At 43.6% G+C, this 22,900-nt stretch overlaps 1 protein-coding gene across 1 annotated transcript in view; it reads left to right on the top strand.

Moving 5' to 3' along the window:
- The window catches only part of FOXO1 (forkhead box O1), a 36,009-nt gene extending 14,836 nt beyond the window's left edge, over nucleotides 1-21,173 (top strand). The window contains exons 3-4 of the mRNA XM_032879952.1: nucleotides 15,991-17,345; nucleotides 17,805-21,173. Of these exons, the coding sequence (XP_032735843.1) occupies nucleotides 15,991-17,328 (1,338 nt within the window). The 3' untranslated portion in view covers nucleotides 17,329-17,345; nucleotides 17,805-21,173. The remainder of the gene's footprint in view (nucleotides 1-15,990; nucleotides 17,346-17,804) is intronic.
- Nucleotides 21,174-22,900: the final 1,727 nt, after the last annotated feature.

Below are 22,900 nucleotides of genomic sequence, written 5' to 3'. Positions count from 1 at the left end.
CCTTTCTAATAGCAGAGAATCTGCTTTCATCCTAAACTGTTCCAGGAATTGAGTGTAGATCAAAAGTTATATAGTACACTAGTATTTTTAAATCAGAAAATAGAAACTCTGAATTAATTGCAGGTGTTTTGTTTGGTTTTGTTTTGGTGTGGATAGTAAAATGATCCAGTAGGAGGACTGACTGGGAGAAGGTGCTGCGAGGTAGATGGGAAAGTTAACAACTTAAGGTGTGATCTTCCTCCCAGCAAGTGGTCTTTAGCTGTCCCTCTGGAAAAGTGATGAGAGAACGCAAGACACTGTGTGACCTACATTTGATAAAATATTTCCACTGTCTGCTGCTGTTTCTTTGTTTGCTAGTGACGTTGTGACTTGTCAACCTGATTGCAAATTGGGTGGCACTAATTTACTTTGGGACAGAAAGGAAAGGAGGCAGGAAGCAGGTAGAGGCTTGGGCATCTTTGTCGTGGAAGAAGAAAAAGTCTGTGGGGTTGGCCCAGGGTGGCAGGGTTTATGCCCACCATCACGTGCTTTTACAACCAAATTCTGACGGGATAATCAGCTAGTAAATAATAAGTTCCCCAATTTAGACCTCTTTCCTTTGTGCGTGTGTGGTGCCTTCCATGAGGGTGGGAGGGAGTGTTGTGTGGGGGACAGTTGGGGAGCCAGATGCCATCTGGGCTTACTGTCCCATCACTGTGGTCAGCTGTAGTGGGCCATTTTGAGCCCTGGATTTCATGTACCCGCACCAGAACACTGACTTAACTAATGAATAATTTGTTGTAGCTTTATCCATGTTTATGTCAAACAGTTTGTGGTTACATTGTAGGGCATTATTTCCTTTAATTTCCCTTTAGCAGTTCAAAACAACTGAAAGATGTTATGGTTGAGCCCAGACAATGACCTCAAGAAACAAAAATAAATCTTTGAAAAAGTGAGAATGGAATTTGAATGCCAAATGTTGTGAACGATGGATGAAAGTATGAAAACACACTGGATTTCACGAGGGGAGAGTTTTAAAATTTGTTTTGAAAACAAATGTTCCTGCCCCCCGGATCTTGCCCTCCTGTGACTAGGAAAAAAATCAGAGATTATGCCATGAGTTCCAGAACAACCAGGTAGCATTCAAGTCATGAGACAAAAGCCACACAGCTGCTTGAGTGTAAAACTCCATCATTTTCCGATAGATTGGGTCCCAAGGATGACAGCTGTGAGGCTGGCTCTGTGCACAGGTCTCTCCATGAGAGCTGTGGCCATGTCCCCTTAGCGGGTGGAACCATGGACACCTCTTGGGGTGGGGAAGAATGGTGCCGAAATAGCACCTCCCTGAGAGGCTTCTGCTTAGCAACAAAAGTGTATATGCACATAAAAATACGGGCACCCACACATATTTACGTTTTTGGACAAAGAAGCCTCTACTTTCCAAGCAGGACAGACTCTTCCCTCCCACCATCTTGTAGGGAGGTAGGTTGGTACTTTACTCCAGGTTCCACGTCATACTTTATTCTGATCTTTTGTCTGCTCTTTATTAAATGTTGGATGCAATACAACAAGCTCCTGGCTCTTAGTTTTTTGTTTTTCTTTTTTTAAAGATTTTACTTACTTATTTGACAGAGAGACACAGCGAGAGAGGGAACAGAAGCAAGGGGAGTGGGGGAGGGAGAAGCAAGCTTCCTTCTGAGCAGGGAGCTGGACGTGGGGCTCCATCGGAGGACCTTGGGATCATGACCTGAGCCGAAGGCAGATGCCTAACGACTGAGCCGTATCGTGTCCTGCTCCTAGTCTTTTTTAAAAGTAATTTCCCACCATTTTCCCCTCTTTCTGTGTTTGAACTCATTCTTCTGACTTCTCTAGACATGTTCTGTTAGTGCTTTAAGATATTTTTTCTCAAAAATATTACTTAGCTGATATTTATTGGGCACTTTGCACATACTGAACATTCAGTACAGTGAATCAATAAGATAAATACTGTAAGATGCGTGTTACTTGCATAGGAGTCCACATGCGGTATATGGTGGCAACTGGATTGAGTCCAGGTTTCTGGTTTTAGAACACATGTTCTTAGCTACCACACAGTATGCTGTCAACTTTGATTCATGCTCTGCCCTCATATTAAGAAACCCTTTCCCTTATTCAGCAATCCGAATCCTCCTTCGTTGTGTTGTCGCCCATATATCCATACACACATATACATACACATACACATACTATACACATATACATATACAGGAAACAGGAAAGCTCATGTTACTTTGTTGTTTCCATAGGACTTGGTATGCAGTAGGTGCTCAATAGAACATTGTGTTGAATGAAAATTCCATTGGTTGCTTTTTAGTTTGGCCAAGTTTCAAACTGAAATGTGAATGTAAATAAATTAATTTCTGAGATTATCAGTAGATTAAAATGCTTTGCATTAGACTGATTTCAACTAGGCTTTGCTCAATTTCTTGATTAATTTTGGATGGATTTCCCAATTTCAAAACAAAGGTAAAATTTTATCTTTTGTTTGTATTCCAGTAATAATGACTGACATCAGGTCCTGTGAGATCCTTCCTTCTTGGTACACGGTGCCCCCCCACCCCCCACCCCCCCGACAGTGGGCTGGGATTGACTGAGCATGTTCTATTCCAACCCTCATTCATCCTATGGTCTTTTTAGAACAGTCAGGTGTGTGTGTGCGCTAACACACATATAACCCAATCTAGAAAATTAGGTTTTCTAAAATTGTATGATACTCTGGCTTAATTTATAGCTACTTTGAGGACTGAAATGGTTATCCAATATATTGGTGTCTCTCTCCATGAATTCTTTAATAGAAATGTATTGTGGACTTTAAAAATGGTTAAGATGAAATCTTTATCTTCTGGGGCTAGGGTTGCACTGAAGAATGATTATTTCAAATTTTGTTCAATTCAGTAACAATTCTAAGCTATCCATTACAACCTTAACTAGGTTGTCAGAATTTGACTTAATTGGGACGCTGGGTGGCTCAGGCAGTTAAGTGTCTGCCTTTAGATCAGGTCATGATCCCAGGGTCCTGCACCAGGCTCCTTGCTTGGTGGGTGGCCTGCTTTTCCCTCTGCCCCGTCCCCCCACATGCACACTTCCCTCTCTCTCTCTCTCTCTGACAAATAAAACATTTTAAAAAAGAGAATTTCACTGAATTGCTTTTCTCAGTAATAAAAAATTAATACCAAAGAGACTGACATTGGTTTAGAGCAGAGTGACTTTGAGAGGAGGTGACATGCTGAAGCTGTCTCTTAGATCGATGTCACTGCTTGTAGTTAGATAATCTGTGATAACAGGAGTGACAACTTCTAGAAAACCTTATTACTTCTGTTCCGGAATATCAAGTTACAGAAGAATTCTCTCGTGCGGTGGAAGTTGTTAGTATCTTACATTTTGAATATTCTTCATGGTTTCCAAACATGTGCTCAGTCATCACAGTGCTCCTTTGGGTGATATGGTGGGGAGGCCCTGGGGCACCATCTGACCTGTCATGTCAGATCAACTTTTGGAGTCCGTGACCTAACTTGGACCGAGTTACAGGACCTGCCCTATGGGAAGACCCTTAATACTGAATCTTATTGGCAAATACATAATTCTTAAAGATTAAGTGGAGGAAAGGGCATCCCTGAATATACTACATAAATAAATTGTGGTATAGATCCTAGCTATGGCTTAATATCCTTAAGTGCAGTAGCTTGGGAGAGATGCAAAGCATTTGTACTGTGTGCAAGATTCCAGGCATGATGGTTGCTATTCACAGTTCCGTTTGGAGGGAGTTCAGACTGAGAACAGGGAGCAATGAGTTCCAAAGAGAAGTTTAAGGTATATCACCAACTTTGGGCTCAGGTGAGAAGTTTTAATTTTCCATTGGTTTTAATCATCCTAGGAAGTGGTTCATTTATTCATTTTCCTTTGCTGGTTTCTCTTTAAGTGTTTAAGATAGAGCTAACTGTACAAAATTCTCCCTTTGCTTTTTCAGCTAAAAACAACAAATGAGCATTATGTGTAGTTAGTGCATTTTAAAAGATAATGCCTTTCCTAAACATGATATTTATTACTACTAAAAGTAGCTGTGAGGTTTTTGTCTTTGGAGATTTATAAACACAGTCTTGTACTTTTAATTCTTAGCTGCAGTGTTCATGTTTCCAAAGAGGACATGAGTTGAAAGTGCAGCATTAGAGTAAAAAATTTAATGCAAAGAAAACTTTGCAGATGTAAAGGTTTGCTGATTGCTCAGGTGGGGGTCCTCAGGTGGTTTGGGATCCTTTTTGTCTTGCCTGGATTTCTCTCCTCTCTCTGGAATATGGACCTGCCTAGCCCTGCAGCTGAGCTCGAAGACTATGAAACACAAAGGATTCATAGTGGGATGTCCTCAGGTCATCTAAATCTGTTTCCAGGGCAGACTCAACTTGAAGGCTAGGGTCTTCCAGCATCCCCTGAACCCAAGGATGATCTTGGCCAAGTCCTTTCTCCCAGGACTTCTCCCAGGATTGACCTTCATCTTGACCTGAGACCTGACAGGTTACAGATCCAGTGGGCACCACTAACCTTAAATGCACTTAACTTCTGGTGGAGTGTCCATGACTATGCAGGGGTGAGGCAACTGCTGCTCATGGCACGGGTGCTTACGATGGGGAAGAAAGCCAGTCTTACAAGTAAGCACAGTACCATATTGCCTGGAGAGCCCTGTGTACAAATGCTGTTTGAGAGGTGGTTAGAGGATCTGTGCTGGTGGGCAGGTGTGGTTTTGGGGTGGACACATTGTGGGAGGCCTTGAAGATTATGATATTTGTAGGCCTTTAGGTAACAATGAAGGCTGCATTTCTGAAACATTTGGGGGTTCTTTTGGACTCCTGGTGGTGCTGAAGGAGCCTCAGTTGGTTGGAAAGAAGGTGTGGAGAATAGGGCTGTTATGCAGCATTTGGTCTGCTTGCTGAATTGGATCCGGATATCTACAGGATGCTTGGAAACAGCCCTGGCTTGGGCCCAGGCCCCCATGGCAGGGGAGATTTTATTTTATCATGAAGCAGAAGGGTCTAAATGGTTTTGCTATTAGGTTTTGGTATTAAGTCAGCTGGTAATTTTTTTTTTTTTTAAATAGCTATTTGATTTGGGACAAGAGTTTTTGGGAGGTGGCCCCAAACAAAAAATAATGTATGCTTAGCATTCACAACTCGTTGTTGCTTTAGGCCCCTTAGCCAGAGTATTGGGCAAGCAAGCTATTTTCAAGATTCTATATAACTAAGGAAACTTTATTTTGCAGATAATATATAATTCAGAATATTATATTTTTGTAGTTTCTTTCCATTCTTTCTGTAATCTGGATTTGTGATATTTGAGTTCCAAAATAGAAAAAAGACACTTTGACTTCATACTTCTAAATTCTGTGCACTAAGAGTAGCAGTTCTTGGGTAGATAGATTATGCATTCAGTGGATTCATTTTTCCCTAGATTTTCCAGGCAGTGAACATATTTAGGTAAAAAACAATTCTAGATTGTGTATTCTATGGATGGGATGTTCTAGAGATTTTATTTTATTTTAGAAGATTTTATTTATTTATTTGACAGAGCAGAAGCAGAGGGAGCGGCAGGAAGAGGGAGAAGTGGGCTTCCCACCGAGCAGGGAGCCTGATGTAGGGCTCGATCCCAGGATCCTGAGATCATGATCTGAGGTGAAGGCAGACACTTAACTGACTGAGCCACCCAGGTGCCCCTATTCTAGAGATTTTAATCTATCAAAGTTTCAGTGTTCTTGCCTTTGAATTTATATTCAGTTCATAAAGTTTTTCACCGGCTCTTGCCAAGAGTTGGGGCACATAACCAGAATAAACATTTCACCTAACATGAACAGATTGGATGGACTCGTCACTAACCTCAACAATATATTTTAATGTTCACTTTGGTCCTTTAATAACTTTAGAAAACTTGAAAATTGATCAAACTGTTTGTGCTATTTTCATTTTATGCCTAATCTGTGTTATTCATCAGAAAAAAATAACTTCTGAAGTGTTCTTTGTTTTTATTTTACCTTACTCTGGTAGCCAAATACAGAGGTAGTTAATTGCGTTGTAAAGCAGAGCATTTGTAGAGCCATCAAGGATGAGAAAAATGGTATGGCCTACAAAGTGGACAAAAAGTTTAATTAGGAAACAGCAGGATCACTTCAGCAACAAATGAATTTCCTCTTAACATTATGCTGTGGTGCAGCCTTATGTGTCTGAGGCAGTCATAGGCAGCAGCAGCAAGAAGTCCATATTCTGAGCAGAACAATTAAATCGGAGTTTCAGGAGCACCTGGATGGCTCAGTCAGTTAAGCACCTGACTCTAGATTTCTGCTCAGGTCATGATCTCAGGGTCATTAGACTGAGCCCCTGGTTGGGCTCCACACTGTGCTCAGAGACCAATCTTGAAAATAGAAAAGTTTCAGAAAGGATGGGCTCCTTAGGTCACCTAAATGGGCAGGGTGGGGAGTTGAAGCTCTCTGCTGTGGACTTGGCAGAGCCTGGTCTGTATGTCTCCCTGAGGAAGGAGGTGGGTTAAAGGGTTGCCAGGTATGCCTACACACTGCGCAGAAACGAAATTAATCCCAAGAGAAACAAGCTCCATGTTGAAATCCTTAGTTAGCCTACAGATCCGTTAAACACACACACACACACACACGTTTAAGAGAATTCTAGCTAAATGAAATTTAGTCTCTCTCTGTCCACCACTGGGACCTAATTAGCCAGGGTTGATGACACTCACTTGAGAGTGGCCTTGTTAGATTTTGTGGTGATCTGGCCTAAGTGTATGACAGCCTGAGGTAGTTTCTGTTTTCTAGACTTAAAACAGGGGTCCACATTAGCAACTTTTATGGAAGTCCTAGAGGGAGAGTGATTAAGATAAACACCCCATGATCTGGAACATGAGGAAAGATGCTTGTATCTATAGCTATAGCTAAGGTTTCAATCTTACCTGGATTTTTTTGGAGTTTTGTATTTTGGGGTTCCTAGTTTCTGATAGTATGTAGGACATGGGCGTTAAATGGTACAGGAAAGACTTTCCTTTCACGTTCTGAAAATTAAGGGCTTTACCCTTTCTTCCTAAGACAGTAACTTTCTTTGATATGGGGTTTTGCTGTAGGACACAGCAAGGGGAAGCACTTGCTTCTTTTTGATTATGACCTTCCGAAAAATCAAAGCTTGTGAGAGTTTTGTTATCATTAAGTAAATTTTCCGTTCTATCCCTGAAGACCTGTTTTTTTTTTTAAGATTTTATTTATTTATTTGACAGATAGAGATCACAAGTAGGCAGAGAGGCAGGCAGAGAGAGAGGAGGAAGTAGGATCCCTGCTGAGCGGAGAGCCCAATGTGGGGCTCCATCCCAGGGTCCTGGGATCATGACCTGAGCCGAAGGCAGAGGCTTTAACCCACTGAGCCACCCAGGCACCCCTGAAGATTTGTTCTTGAATCCTAAACCATTGAGGTTATTCGCTGGCATGTTATTCTGAAATATTTAGGCTTTTGACTAATATGAGAGCTTGTCAAAGATCAGGCAAGTGTCGTCTTACATCCGCCGATGGTCATCTGTTTTCGGTATTGCAGGGTTTCTTCTTTTCCTTCCTTCAAGGCTGGGAGTGCCTGTCTTCCCTCATTGTTTACTAGTACTCTGGTCCCATTCACTTGTAGCTTACCTTTTTACAGATATTTTGTCCTGCAGTGTGTTTGTGAAATCTACCACCTCTGAAGGGGTTATAGGGTTTCTTCTCAGCAAAGTGAATAGTGGTGAGTGACCACTGTGAGAAGAAACGAGAAAGAGCACTGTTCTAATAATTGCCCTCCTGAATATAATCTGTCATCAGTCGGCTGGTCTGTCTCCTTCTTGAACAACCCCATGGGCACACATGTGTTCTGACATAGGTTATCCAAAAAGCCAACAGAACACACTATTTAAGGAATCACATTTTTGCATTTAAAATCTTAAGGGGTGAAAACAATTTTTCTGTAAGAGAAGGATTATAGTTCAGTTGTGAGAACATGGAAACAAGTCTGAGGAAGGCTGGCAGCCTGTTAAACAGGAAGTTTGTGATGAATGGTTTTTAATCAAGTTGTAACCATTCACGATAGCTTTAAAATTCCTGTTTATATATCCCTTTGCTTCCTATCACAAAATATCCAACCTTTATTTCCTCAGCTTTGTGTCCAGGGGTGCACTAAGTGCATTCTATACACATGCTGCTGTTCAGTCCCTAAGCATCCTGTGTGACAATCCTGTGTAATCACTGTTTCACAAATGGCAAGACTGAGACTGAGGCTTAGCGAGATCAAGGCACTCACTCAGAGTGGACCGGTAGTCAGCCTGACCCTGGGTTCTGCCTCTCTGTGTGCTTCCCCGCAAACGTGAAACTTCTCAGGATGCTCATGAGTTCTTACATTTGTCTTTTTGGTGTTGTTTTACATGAGAGCATTATCTCCCACATGCTTTTTTTTGCTGGAGGTTCTCTAATGTAGTCATATTTTCCTTCTTTGGAATGATTTGAGTCAGAGAAAGCTGTTTAGAGCTAAATGTGTATCTGTAGCCATTTGAGAATCTATAGCTAAGAATTGGCTTGGCTAGCGGAAGGACGGTGCACGTTCTTCATACTTATTCTACATTTCTTCTCGGAGTAAAGCCCCGTGTGCTTCTGCTTTTTTTAAGTGAACACTCATAAATTTTTCATCTGCAGTTTAATCTTTCCGAACTCTCTTTTCCCTAATGTGAAATGGGGATGTTAGGCCGGATGACCTTCCCAGTGCCTTCTAGTTTGCAAATACTATGAGGCTGTGAGTCCTTTCTTTACAGCCCTGGGCTCACTGGAGACGCCTGAGTCCTTCTCAGTGCAGACCCCGGGGGATCATTGGTGTCCAGGCAAGAAGGATAGGTTCCTGGGCAGTGATAGCAGCCTTTTGGAAGAAGAGCTGAATGCTGCTGGAGCCTAATGTGTAAGCATGTAGATTAGCTATTCACAGCAGATCTTTTATTACAACACTTTTCAAAGTCGAATCTATATGCTGGCTATTGATAGCGTGTCTATTGACATCACTTGTAAAAAGAACAGTTGGCAAACGGTCACATGTTTTCCCTCTGTTTGCAGGCAGAATGGATTATTTTACAAAGTTGTTTTATTAGCAACTCTAATGGGAACTCTGTTGAATACAGATTATTCCGACTTTCTCCTTAGTTTGTTTTCACTCGTAGAAGTGCAGGAAGAGATGGTGTAAAAGAGGAAGCAGGAGGAGGGAGGCAAGTCCACGCTGGGAGTCTACAGAACAATTACATGCACTGGCAGAGTTCACAGAAATCAGATAAAATGCTTTTGGAAAAATCTCGTTTGTCTAGCATTTTGAAAGAATTTCTAGAATTTCTAGAACAACAAGTTCATTTAGTCATGTGTTCCAGTGTCTTAGTTTGAAGTTCTTTTTGTTTGACTTGGTGACTGTTGCTCACACCCGCCCTGTGGCAGGGTGATGGGCAGTTCCAGGCTGCAGGGGCCGCTGGGGCCTTCCATTTTCCTGGGGGTCCCCACAGCCTCCTTACACACACTTTCCCCAGGGTGCTGCTGGTACCTGAAGTTCACACTTAGCTGCTATGCTTTTCCACCATTAAGCGTAACCCTTTAGAATTAAAGCAAATCATAGTTTGTAAATTCATTATCCAGTGAGGCAGAAAATTAGTTTTGTAAACTAGTCTTTGTAAGCAGAATTATTTCCACTCTCTCAAGATGCATTCATATAACCTTAGTCTTAAGTATGTTCTTTTGCTTCTTCTTACTGATGGAGGAGCCAAGGAGGTGGGTTTTCTAGCTGGCAGCAGTGCTGCACGCATACTCGTGAAACCTTGGTCTGAATCCTGTTTGGACAGTTCATTTTCTGAGCCTCAGTTTTCCCATTTCTGAAACAGGTTCAGTAATATCTGCCTGATAACGATCTTCCAAGTATGGGATCAGATGAGGACTTTTTTTTTTTAAGATTTTATTTATTTATTTGACAGAGAGAGAGAGAGCGCGAGCACAAGTAGGCAGAGAGGCAGGCAGTTGGGGGTGGGTAGCAGGCTCCCTGCTGAGCAGAGAGCCCGATGAATCCCAGGACCCTGAGATCATGACCTGAGCTGAAGGCAGAGGCTTAACCCACTGAGCCACACCCAGGCGCCCCCAGATGAGGTTTTAAAAGCAGTTGTGTATAAAGTAAAATTCAGACATAAAGTATGAAGGCCAACTTAAGTTGATGGTTTTGTTTTATTTATTTATTTTTTTTTTTGGTTAAACACAAAGACCAGAGTAGTCTTAGAACTGCCAAGCAGGAAAAAAAGTAGAGTGATGGCAAGAGCCATGGCCAAGAGGTGATGGTCTCCACATACACCATTGGATAGGCTAAATGGAGCCAGCCTAAGTCAGACGGCAGAATTCAGGATGATGAGGGTCTAGGGTACAGAGAAGTGGTCAGGAAGGAGCCCAGGGCAGGGCAGGGGCCGTGGGGGGACGTAGACCAAGGGCTAGACTAGACCGTTTCTTCAACCCAGGTCTGGGGGGCCAAACAGTTTGCTAGACTTGACTCTGGGGCTGGTGTGCTCCCTAGATTTTCTTTGTTCAGGCTTCTGGTAGACTAGAAGCCTACTATAATACACTAGGAGTGTCTAAATGTTTTTGTAAAAATCACATACGCTCTCCAATGTTCCATTTATTAATTTGTAGTACAATACATTGCATACATTATGTAACATAGTTGCAATTATAGATTTAAAATGAATAAAAAACTTAGAAGTAAATGAAAGGTGTGAAGATTTCTTCTTGCTTGTGCTTCAGTGACTCTCTGATCACTGTTTAGACAGAGGGTTGGGAGCATCCTAAAGAGGGGCAATTCCTGTCCTGTGTCCTCAGGGTCTCTAGGGGCCAGCCTCAGAGCCTAGCTTAATTCCAGCCAGGGAGGCAGAGGACCAGCAGCGCTCAGTCAGAACCATCCCCGAGGAGATACCAGAGTGTGGTCTGTGGACTGTGGCCTGTGGCCCGTGTAATCCCTGCCACTGCTACCCCATCATACACTGGCTTAGCCCAGAGCGTGGCAAGCCCACAGCCGTGTGTGATGCCCACATGCAAGGCTCGGTGTCCACACCTTTGAGAAGACTTCAGGGTTCTCATGACACTTGCTGGCAAGGGTAGTAATGGATCAGCTTTGGTATCTGAATTCCTTCCTTATTAACACCTGTCCACAGCACTCGAGATACCATCTAGTGCACAGAGAAAACGTCTTAGCTCTTACCCCAGATTGGTCTATTTTTCCAGTACCTTACATGTAAAAGTCTTATGTTAGTGGCAACAGTGCAAGGTATGATCATAAATAAGACCAATGGTTATAATACAGATAAGTCTTCAAAACACAGACGTATAATTTTGTAGGTACCATTATCCTAATAATAACGGCAGCTAACACTGATTGAGGTAGGCACTTTACATGTGTTATCTCATTTGATCTCCACAACAACCCTGTAAACGCAGAACCTATTAATCCATTCAGCAGATACTTGAGTGCCTCTTGGTGATGGAGCTGTGAGGATACAGTGTATGAGAAGACAGACCAGGGTCCGAGCTCATGCAGCTTACAGTGTAGTGGGGAGCCAGGCCCTCCCTCAAGGGACCACACATAGCAGAATCGTAATTGTGGTGAGTAAACAAGGTCTGGTGTCAGAGAGCCTTAGAATGGGATGGTTCCAGAAGAGAGGGACATTTGGGCTGAGAGAGCAGTTGGAGGAGGTTGGGTGGTGGTGACCATTGGCAGGACAATGTCCGTGCACCTGGACAGTTGTTTGTGCATCATTTTTTGTCCCAAGTGGCTGTTCAGGTGGACTTGTTCTTGCCCCAGGTAGATCATAGATCATAAAACACCTAGAGGGCAGACTCTGCCTAATGCCTTCTCTTACCCTTCCTTGCACCTAGCACAACATAGGTCCCAACAAATGTTATTTGCCATGAATCGGTGCATGGACAGATCGGTAAAAATGTGTAAGACATTACGTCTTCCCTGTGATGGGTTTGGGACGACTGTCAACAGACATACATTGAGTTTGTCTTGTGTGCAGAGCGTGTGTATTGTGCGTGCACATGCACAGAGCATCTTCTAGGAGCTTTCAGGTTAGGAAATAAAACCGTCCTTCAGCCCTTGGCCTTTAAGCAGCTTGGAATCCATAGAGCTCATGAAATCGAGCCCCTGGGAGTCAGAAGCAGGATGAACAGTGAATGCATACCTTGTGCAGCTGCTCCTGCCCCCGACATGACCCACTGCGTTCCTCAGGTCTCAGGTGGGACTTCCCAAGAAGAACGTTCTGCCTTACTTGGGGGCGCAGTCTGGGGAAGCAGGCTGCGGAGAGGGTATGTGCAGAGGAAATCCAGCTCAGCATTAGTAAAAAGCCCAGGCTGCAGGGAAATACAGCTAGTGGAGAGGAAATTTGCTGATGTGTCTTTTTTTGGGGAGCGGGGGGACCCGAATGGCATCATGTAAAAACTCAGGATTTGGGTAAGTGGCTTGCAGTGCCCGAGTTTTCTGTCTTGCACAGCCTGCCTCATTCCTCGGGTACTGTTCCATTCACCAAGAGCTGAGTAGTAGCTCCAAGCACAGGCAGTCATGTGTGGCTGTGCTGCGTGGTTCACAGCAGCACCATGGTTCCCGCAGCCATGGCTGTGTCCCACAGGGATCTGCAGACATAATACTGTTAATAGCAGCACACATTTTACAAGCTTTACCTACTGGCCGCCCCCGCCCCCTCCACCAGAGCCCCGCTGGCTGCATGAAAAACAGGAATTTTTGTAACAAGCCCTGCACAGCAAACCTTTTCCTGTTTGGAAAAAAAAATTTTCTAATTGTTGGCAAAGTTCGAAGACAGCTCTGTTACTCAAAGAGCGACCTGAAATGTCCTCTTAGAAAAATATGGAGCGTGATGTTTTTGATAAGTAGGGGATTGCTGTGGAACCCCTTTTTGGCGGGGGGAAGTAGGTCTGAGTCTTCGTAGGAGTTAGTGTATGTCCCACCTGCGTTAGTTGAATGTTTTCTAAACTTTTTAAAGATTTCATCATTTCACATTCTGCAGTCTTGTTAAAAATGTCCCCTAATTGCAGTCCCAATGACCTGATGTAATTATCCTGTGTGTTGGAGAGCTGCACCACCCTCTCAGGCAGTGCAGACAGCCAGGAAGCCATTATCTGGGAGGATCTTCCCTCTTTATCATTAACTAAATGTGACAAGGACAGGAGTCAAGCTTCCTCTCCTCCAGAGATTTCGTGTGGCTTATCTGTGTGTCTGTTGTGTTCCAAGAACAAGATAGTCATGATGGAATATTGTGCAAACGTCCAGACTTCCACCCTATAGAACATGTCACAGGGGCGGAGCGCTTGGCTCCCTTCCAGGTCTACACCCCCACTCCCACCCCTGGCCCTGCTTCCTTCAGGACGGATTTAGAACTTGGTGTGCTGGTGTTAGTGGGCCCCGGAGATGAGGCTGTGGCTCTTGGAGCATACATAGGTGTGTGTGTTTAAGATACCTCTGTAGGGTTTGGAGACTCTTTGGGAGTAAAACAGACCATTGTAGAGGGGCGCCTGGGTGGCTCAGTGGGTTAAAGCCTCTGCCTTCGGCTCAGGTCATGATCCCAGGATTCTGGGATTGAGCCCCGCATAGGGCTCTCTGCTCAGCCGGGGACCTGCTTCCCTTCCTCTCTCTCTGCCTGCCTCTCTGCCTACTTGTGATCACTGTCTGTCAAATAAATAAATAAAATCTTTAAAAAAAAAATAGACCATTGTATAAATGTAGTCCTTGGCCTCTTTTAGGGGTTCTTATGTACTTAAAGTCTTCCTCGGAGCTTGTCTGGAGTTGGGGATAGGTCAGGAGATGGGAAGGAAGGGGAAAATCTAGAGAACAAAAGAGACTGGCTGCCACCCACTTGCACACCTACCCCGGCGTCCAGCCCAGAAGCCCCGTGTCTGCCCCACACTCATGGTACGCCCTGGCAGAAGGGCTTGTCATCTCGCTGCTCTGTTGCAATTCTTGGGTGGAATGTAGTACAGAGGGTCAGAGGGCGTTTTGAAATAGGGATTTCTCAGCCCTGGCTGTCTGGCCTTACTCTACTCAGACTTTCGCATCTCTTTTTAGAAAGGGAGACTTATTTTTCTTTTCTGTTTCCAGTTTCTTTTTAATAAGAAAGAACTTGAATTCATCGTTTTTGTTGAAGCCTTGCCTCGTCCTGCTGTGCAAAGGCTTTCAGGCACAGCGATGGGCACTCAAGCATCTACATCCCACATGGGTGGCAGAAGGATGTGGACATTGTGGCTGCATCCCCAGCTGACCACGACCCAGCCCAGAGCCTTCTTGTGGTCGGGGAGAGGGGCCACAAGAGGTCCAGGGGGCTCAGTCTGCTAAGCCTTGTTCCCGGTTGGCAGAGGGTGCCAGGGAAGGCTTGGAAGTCATGCACAAGGCCCTGCTCCCAGGTGTCTAGGACCCCCAGAATCCTCCTGGACCTGGGCTCAGGGCCCTGATGACAGAGGCTGCTGAATGAGCATCTAGGAAGGGTCTGCTGTGTGCCCTGTTCTATATGGGGAACAAAAAGCCACAAGACAAAGGGACAGGAGACCCTTGGAGTCCTTCCTTTGGAACCCATTGTTCCTTTTCCATATGTCCCAGGGGCTCGCCAGGTGCTGGCAGTCTTACCACGCATCCATTAGAGGAATCAGATTGGGGCTTTATTGTTTGCATCCTGGCTTTGCTGCTTTTGCCCAGGCTTGAGAAGGTCTCTGGCTTCCTGTATGTTTGGAGTTGTGGGTGTATGCTTGCCTTACCACTAAGCTCCAACCCACACTCCCAGTGAATTGGAAGAGGGGAGCAGGGTTCAGATTGGCAATATCCTTGAGCCCCCAAAGTTGGGATCTGGTACCTACTTCTTGGGGACTGCTTACCATGTGCCAGACACCATTGGACATTTTATAAACTCTGTCATTCAATCTCTCGCATAGCCCTAAATGGGTTTATTATTTATCTCTGTTTTATAGATAAGCCTAAGACATCTAGGGGCCAAGCAGTCTCCCAAAGTCAAGTTGATTTTCTTTACTAATTGTGTTAGGCATACCCCTGGCACGATTTAACCATGGAGCCCCTGTACTTAGCGGCTGAAGCATGGCGCTTTGTACTGCCAACGCTTCTTCTTCCTGACCCAGTGGGTCTTTTTGGACAGAGCTTAACCTCCGATGCAGTGACTGACGTTCAGTTAGTTGGCATGTACTCCTGGTTGTTTTGGGGAGGAGGGGGGTGGTGAACAACACTGGAATTTAAATTCTCCCCCTTTTTGGCAGTTCAACTTTCTAAAATAAGAAATACGATCCTGTTTGTCTTATGTTCACCTATATTTGCCTAATGGACTTGAAAAGTAGAAAAGAATTTAGGTCTCACTAGTTTTCAGGCTTTTAATTCTTAACTAAGAATATACCCTGCTTCACTTCTTTCTTTTCCATAATCATGTGGGCCCAGTAATATAAAACTTCTCACTTGTGTAAATGGCATATGTGCAGTCTGAAGAGAACTGGCAGTAGTTTTAGGGGCGATAGAACGGGAAGGGTTTTTGATAGCACTTAGTTACAGAGTGCTGTTTGCATAGCATTGTAGCCAAGCAGAAACTTAAGTGGCTTTAAAACCAGTTCGTGTAATTGCCTTATAAAATATAGCTATATAAAAGATGCCTATAATAGTGCTTATTTAATTTTGTCCCCTCATTACAGTAAGATGCACATGCTGTTTTTAAGATAAGATACTGTTTTTCTTGTACTGGTTTGAGCTTTTATAGTGAAGTTCAGAGCCCATATGATTGTACGGATTGAAATCTGTACCACACACTTAAAATTTTTTTTTTACTTGTCTTACTTGTCTACCTATACTGAATAATAGGTATTCCAACTGGAGAAGTATTGTGTTTCTAACGTAATGTTTTGCTTTACAGAATTCAATTCGCCATAATCTGTCCCTACACAGCAAGTTCATTCGTGTGCAGAATGAAGGAACTGGAAAAAGTTCTTGGTGGATGCTCAATCCAGAGGGAGGCAAGAGTGGAAAATCCCCCCGGAGAAGAGCTGCTTCCATGGACAACAACAGTAAATTTGCTAAGAGCCGGGGGCGGGCTGCTAAGAAGAAAGCATCCCTCCAGTCTGGCCAGGAGGGTGCTGGGGACAGCCCAGGATCTCAGTTTTCTAAGTGGCCCGCGAGCCCTGGCTCTCACAGCAACGATGACTTTGATAACTGGAGTACATTTCGCCCTCGAACTAGCTCAAATGCTAGTACTATTAGTGGAAGACTTTCTCCCATTATGACCGAACAGGATGATCTTGGAGATGGGGATGTGCATTCTATGGTGTACCCGCCATCTGCTGCAAAGATGGCGTCTACTCTACCGAGTCTGTCTGAGATAAGCAATCCTGAAAATATGGAAAATCTTTTGGATAATCTCAACCTTCTCTCATCACCAACGCCATTAACTGTTTCCACCCAGTCTTCACCTGGCACCATGATGCAGCAGACACCATGCTACTCATTTGCACCGCCAAACACCAGTCTGAATTCACCCAGCCCAAACTACCAAAAATATACATACGGCCAGTCCAGCATGAGCCCTTTGCCCCAAATGCCTATGCAAACACTTCAGGACAACAAATCGAGCTATGGAGGTATGAATCAGTATAACTGTGCGCCGGGACTCTTGAAGGAGTTGCTTACTTCTGACTCTCCTCCCCATAATGACATTATGACAGCAGTTGATCCTGGGGTCGCCCAACCCAACAGCCGGGTCCTTGGTCAGAATGTGTTGATGGGCCCTAATTCGGTCATGTCAACATATGGCAGCCAGGCATCTCATAACAAAATGATGAACCCCAGCTCCCACACCCACCCTGGACATAGCCAGCCAACATCTGCAGTTAATGGGCGTGCCTTGCCCCACACGGTCAACACCATGCCCCACACCTCGGGTATGAACCGTTTAGCCCCAGTGAAGACAGCTCTACCAGTGCCTCTGTCCCACCCCATGCAAATGAACACCCTGGGGGCCTACTCCTCCATGAGCAGCTGCAACGGTTATGGCAGGATGGGCATTCTCCACCAGGAGAAGCTCCCCAGTGACTTGGACGGCATGTTTATTGAGCGCTTGGACTGTGACATGGAGTCCATCATTCGGAACGACCTCATGGATGGAGATACTTTGGATTTTAACTTTGATAATGTGTTGCCCAACCAAAGCTTCCCACACAGCGTCAAGACGACGACACATAGCTGGGTGTCAGGCTAAGAGTGAGTTATGAACAGGTAAGATCACCCCACTATCAAAAGACCTTCTGAAGCCAGAGCTTAAAAGAGAGGAACACAGTAACTTGCCGTGTATCTTCCACAGTTGAGCCGCCTCTGATGTCAGCTGGCTGTTCCTTGTAGAGAAGCATCTTTTATCATGCGCTCTTTGCCCTTTTTACAGCTCATAAATTTTTTTTTTAAAGCATAAGGAAGCTTCCTTTGACTGCTTTAAAGATTTTCTTCTGACAGTTAGATGGCTGCATCTTTTTAGTAGCTCTTCCGTAAGTGAATATGTTTGATACAAATCAACTACTGCAGTTTTTTCTTAAGTTGAATGCCCCCCCCCCCGCCCCGAATGATGTTGGAGCTGTTGAGAAAGCTCTAGCTTCCCCTCACCCCCAAGCATGTCTGTCACTCTAATATGTTAAATTGAATTGATTTTAATTTGGCTGTATTTTCATTGTGTGTTTTTTCTAGGCTACACTTAAAAGTACTTCAGAGTGTCTGACAGCAGGAACTGAGAGAAGCAGTCCAAAGATGTCCTTCACCCCTCCTTTTCATTTCTTGATTTAAAAAAAAAAAAAAAAAGTTTCTTTTTTCCTTTCGTCAGACTTGGCAGCGAAGACACTTTTCCTGTACAGGATGTCTGCCCAATGTTTGCAGGTTCTGTGCTGCTGTAGATAAGGACTGTGCCATTGGAAATTTCATTACAATGAAGTGCCAAACTCACTACACCATATAATTGCAGAAAAGACATTTGAATCCTGGTGTGCTTTCAAGTTTTGTACATAAGCAGTAGCCACAGAATTGTATTTGTGTGTTTTTTGGTTTTTTGTTTTGTTTTGTTTTGTTTTGTTTTTAATATATCCATTTGGTCCAAGGAAAGTTTATACTCTTTTTGTAATACTGTGATGGTCTCATGTCTTTGATAAGTTAGACTTTCGTTTGTACTACCTGTGTTCCGCTGAACAGATGAACCACAGAGAACCAAGCTCTCCATCCTGGGCCTCCGTGGAATAGCTTTGGGCCTGTTCACACAGCCACACAATTCACATGAGAACCGATAGCCTGTTATCAGTCTGCTGAATTCATGGACTTGTCAAACACCTTTTTTTGGGGGGGGGGTAGATTAAATGCCAGCCTTGTACAGGTCTTTTCTATTTTTTTTGTTTGTTTATTTTGTTATTTGCAAATTTGTACAAACATTTAAATGGTTCTGATTTCCAGATAAATGATTTTTGATGTTATCGTTGGGACTTGAGATCATTTTGGAATAGATATTGAACTGTAATGTTTTCTTAAAACTAGAGTCTACTTTGTTACATAGTCTGCTTGTAAATTTGTGGAATCCCAGATATTTGAGGCAGCAACCATAATTTTCATTTTGTATTTCTAACTGGATTAGTACTAATTTTATACATGTTTAACTGGTTTGTACACTTCGGGATGCTACGCGGTGTTTCTGACTAATCTTAAAATCATTGTAATTAGTACTTGCATACTCAACGTTTTGGGCTCTGTTTTGGCAGGAGGGCGATGTATAGTTACAGACATTTTGCGTTTCATGTCTAGGAGAACTTAATACATTTTTTTTAATGTATGTATTTGAAAAAACTCCCATCTGCTCCTGTCTTCCCGTGAACTAAGTGCATGCAGAGCATTGAGTCCTCTGATAGATGCCTGTGTGCTGTGTTCCTTCAGTTGCTCCCGAGGGGCCTCGTGATGATGTCTGTGGCTCAAAAAGGGAGTCTTGCTTCTAAAACCGTGCTCATATTCCTCTCTCAGAACTGGGAGTTGGGGTCAACCTAACCTTTCTGTGCTGAGCTTTAGCAAATGTTTCCCCTCATCCTTCTGTGCTTTTATTTTGGTGTAGGTGGAGGTGGTTTTGTAGCTCTGCCTCTAAGGATTATGTTAAGACTCACACACTTTATCCCTCCCTCCCTTCTGTCCTGCAGATTACGTAGCACACTGTGGAAATTTAGGTAGAAGGAGGAAAATTTAAAATAGGACTTTACTGATGTGCAGAACACTTCGTGTCCCTGAGTGCAGATGGCTACCAAAGGGACTAGAGCTTGTTAAAAAAATTGGGGCAGTTAATTGGAAAACCCGACAAACCAGCTGTAAGTTGTTCTTGAATTTATTTTCAAGGCTCTTAGTGTAAGTTAGAAATTGGGGAATTTCTTTAGCCTTTAGCAACCTCAGCTATAATTCTGTGTCATTATGTTTTAATATTTTGCAGTTACCTATAACTGACAGACCAGGTTAATTGGCTTTGCATCCCATCAGTATTTTCAAGTCATGTGGAATGCCCTTAATCAGCACAATAAAAGGAGCAGGTGTACAAAAGTGTTCTTGCAATTTTGAGAGGGCTCTGATTTCTTTCTGTGTACTTAGCCTGGATCTCACTTGCTTTGTCTTGCATGTGAATTGCAGATCTGTTGGCTTGGTTTTTCCTACATGTTTAACAAGAACACAATTGTTCCTGAAAGATTTCCTATAGGACGCCAGCTCTATTGTAAGCTTCCCACTGTGACTTCTGCTATTTTGAAAATTCATTGAATAACCTCCTCTCCAGCCATCTTCACCGTTGGCCACTCCAAAATATGTCTGGTTTTGGAAACCATCATTCCTCTAAGCAGTGCCTTCTGCATATGTGATAGAACTTGTTGGTGCCAGAGTCCTTGGGTTCCCAATCCTGTTGCTGTGTCCACCTTCTTTCCTCCTCTTGTGCCCTCATACAACGAGCCTTAGAGTCCCCCATTTGTTCATTAAAGAGGCAACTACAGCTGAAATCACTCTTAAAATCTTATTACATCCTAGAGTAACTTTTAAAAAGATGTTTCTTCCTCCTGAGTCTATGTAAATATCTTTTTTTCCTTCCTTCCAATTTTTTCTTTGTGTTGAGATTCTGACATGAGTCTTGGGTATCTCTCTGGGGTACAGTGAAGTCCAGTGAAAGGCACCTTGTCTATTTTGAAAACAAACATTATGTGACCTCTGGTAATTCTTTTTCTGTACGAATACTGACTTTCTGGAGTAATTAGTATATCAGTTATTGTACATGATTGCTTTGTGAAATGTGCAAATGATATCACCTATGCAGCCTTGTTTGATTTATTTCCTCTGGTTTGTACTGTTATTAAAAGCATATTGTATTATAGAGCTATTCTGATATTTTAAATATAAAGTATTGTTTCCGTAATATAGACGTATGGAATATATTTAGGTAATAGACGCATTACTTGCAAAATTCTGCTTCAACAAACTGACAGTCTAAATTAATTAGCAAATGTTGTATCCCAGTGGGCAGTAAATCAATGGAACGTACCAATAAGAGGAGGACACTTAAAATGGGAAAGAAAAAAAAGTTTCCAAAAGTTATACAATTTGGACTTGTTCAACAACTGCTGGGTATATGTCACCAACACCCCTTTCCCTCCCCCAGACTTACTTGAAATTCTCACATTCAGCTCTTAAGAGTGCTTAATTTATAACTGACTTCTAAATGAGAAGTTTCTCTTGTGGTTTTGGTTTGGGAGTAATCATTCATTAAAAAATGCTATGTGGTTTATGCAAACAAAACAGCCTTGCATTACTCTTGGCCTCCTCCTCGAGGGCGGTGCGCACAGCCTGGCATGGTGGCCAGGTGGCCAGAGGAGACCGTCAGGATGTGGCCACGCCCTCCTGCATTTCACTACTCGAGTTCAGTAACAGTGTGGATTCCATGTTCCTGTTCTGAGACTCTCTGAGAAGTGCCTGATGATGCTGATGTACTTACAGACACAAGAACAATCTTTGCTATTATTGTATAAAGCCATAAATGTACATAAATTATGTTTAAATGGTTTGGTGTCTTTCTTTACTAATTGTGCAGAATAAGCTCTGTTATTAGTGGGTTTTTGTTGTTTTTGTTTGTTTGTTTTTTGTTTGTTTTGCTTGAGTTAAACCTTGTGAGTCCCAGTGCCATGGTGTCTTCAAATCTGGTATTTCCTTGGTGTGGGGGCTGGGGTGAGGGGATGCCAGCAGGGAAATCGTCCCTGTAAGAGTTGAAGCCCCGAGAGTCAAACAAGTAAAAATTCTTGATAATCAGTGGCCCTGGAGTACTTTGTCTTTGGAATGTCTGAAACTACATTTTGTATAGTAATTCCTAGGCATATTAAATCTCGTGTCGAAACAGAGTGTGCTAAAGGTAAAAGGGTAAATTAGAAGGGTCCTGGCTGGGAGGGCACCGAGCAGACGTTAGCTGGTGTGGAGCGAGCAGTGGCTTTCTGGGGCCACATGTGGCTCCTGTTCCTACTTCGCACCCCTTGCTGAAGGCGGAGGATTGTGTCCTTGAAGTGGCCACAGACTGGAGGTTTATATGATTGTTTTATTCAGAAAATGCCTGAGGAATGAGCTAGACTAATACAGTTACAATTTTGAAACCAGGACAAAGCGCCATCTCCTTGCTCCTGACTCATTTACAAGGCAAGTGAACGAATGAGTTAGAGTAGCAACAAGGAGATAGGTTATTCTAATGTTTATAATGTTTTAGGCACCAGAAGGTCAGTCCAGCTTTCAGGTTTGGTTGGTTGGTTTTCCTTGCTTCTAGCAAATAGAACCCTTCAAAACATGATAGCCAGAAAGGTCGGAATGTAGAACAGATAAAAAGCATTTACTCCCAGACCCTGGGGCTCCCACAGAGATCACTTTGAAAACTGATTTAGCCCAAATGCAGAGAAGTGCCCTGATCATACCGTCAGAACTCAAGCCAGCAGTTTCCTCTCCTAACCCTCCGTGCGTATACACAGAATCCTGCCTCTCGTGTCATTTATGGAGACCAGTTCCCAAGTTCTAGCATCACTTAGTGAGAGGATGCAGGGCAGCAGGAAGATTCCCTGACAGCCCAGGGCTGGAGCTTGGTGCTTAAGGTGAAAGGAGAAACTTCTTGGGCCGTACCCCATTCCCTCTGCGAGCAGACTGCTGACGGTAGAACCAGGAGGCGTACCTAGGATTGTTTCCTGACCAGTGGACCTGCCGCTCTGAAGGGCTCTGCGTCAGCTCTTGTCTGGTATTTGAGCTGGCCCCCAACAGTGATGGGCTCATTAAAGGCATGCTGGTTGGAGGGGTTGGGTAGGCGGAGGACGGCTCTGAGACCTGTATCGCACTAAGTGGCAGTCTCCGAAGTAGACACATCGCATGCACATTGAGCTTTGATCTTTTAGTGCTCATTATTCTGTGAGCCTGTAGCCCAGTAGGGCCATGACCTCCACAATGAGGGTGTGGTCATGCCAGGTGTCTTACTCCAATTTGCTCTTGTATTATTTTGGTGTAGAACACTGATGGAGGCACCTGGATGGTTCAGTCAGTGAAGCATCTGATTCTTGGTTTCGGCTCAGGTCATCATCTCAGGGTCGTGGGGTCAGGCTCTGCACTCAGGGCAGAGTCTGCTGGAGAGTCTTTCCCCCTCCTTCACCCTTCCCGTCTACTCTTTTCCTTGCTCTCTTTCTCTCTAAATAAAATCTTTATTTTTGTTTATTTATTTAGATTTTATTTGACATAGCACCAGTAAGCAGAGTGGCAGGCAGAGGGAA

The sequence above is a fragment of the Lontra canadensis genome, unplaced genomic scaffold (assembly GCF_010015895.1).
Source record: "Lontra canadensis isolate GAN:19392208 unplaced genomic scaffold, GSC_riverotter_1.0 scaffold67, whole genome shotgun sequence".
Classification (NCBI taxonomy): domain Eukaryota; kingdom Metazoa; phylum Chordata; class Mammalia; order Carnivora; family Mustelidae; genus Lontra; species Lontra canadensis.
The sequence above is the reverse complement of the archived record's forward strand: the minus strand, read 5'-3'. Positions and strand labels throughout refer to the sequence as shown.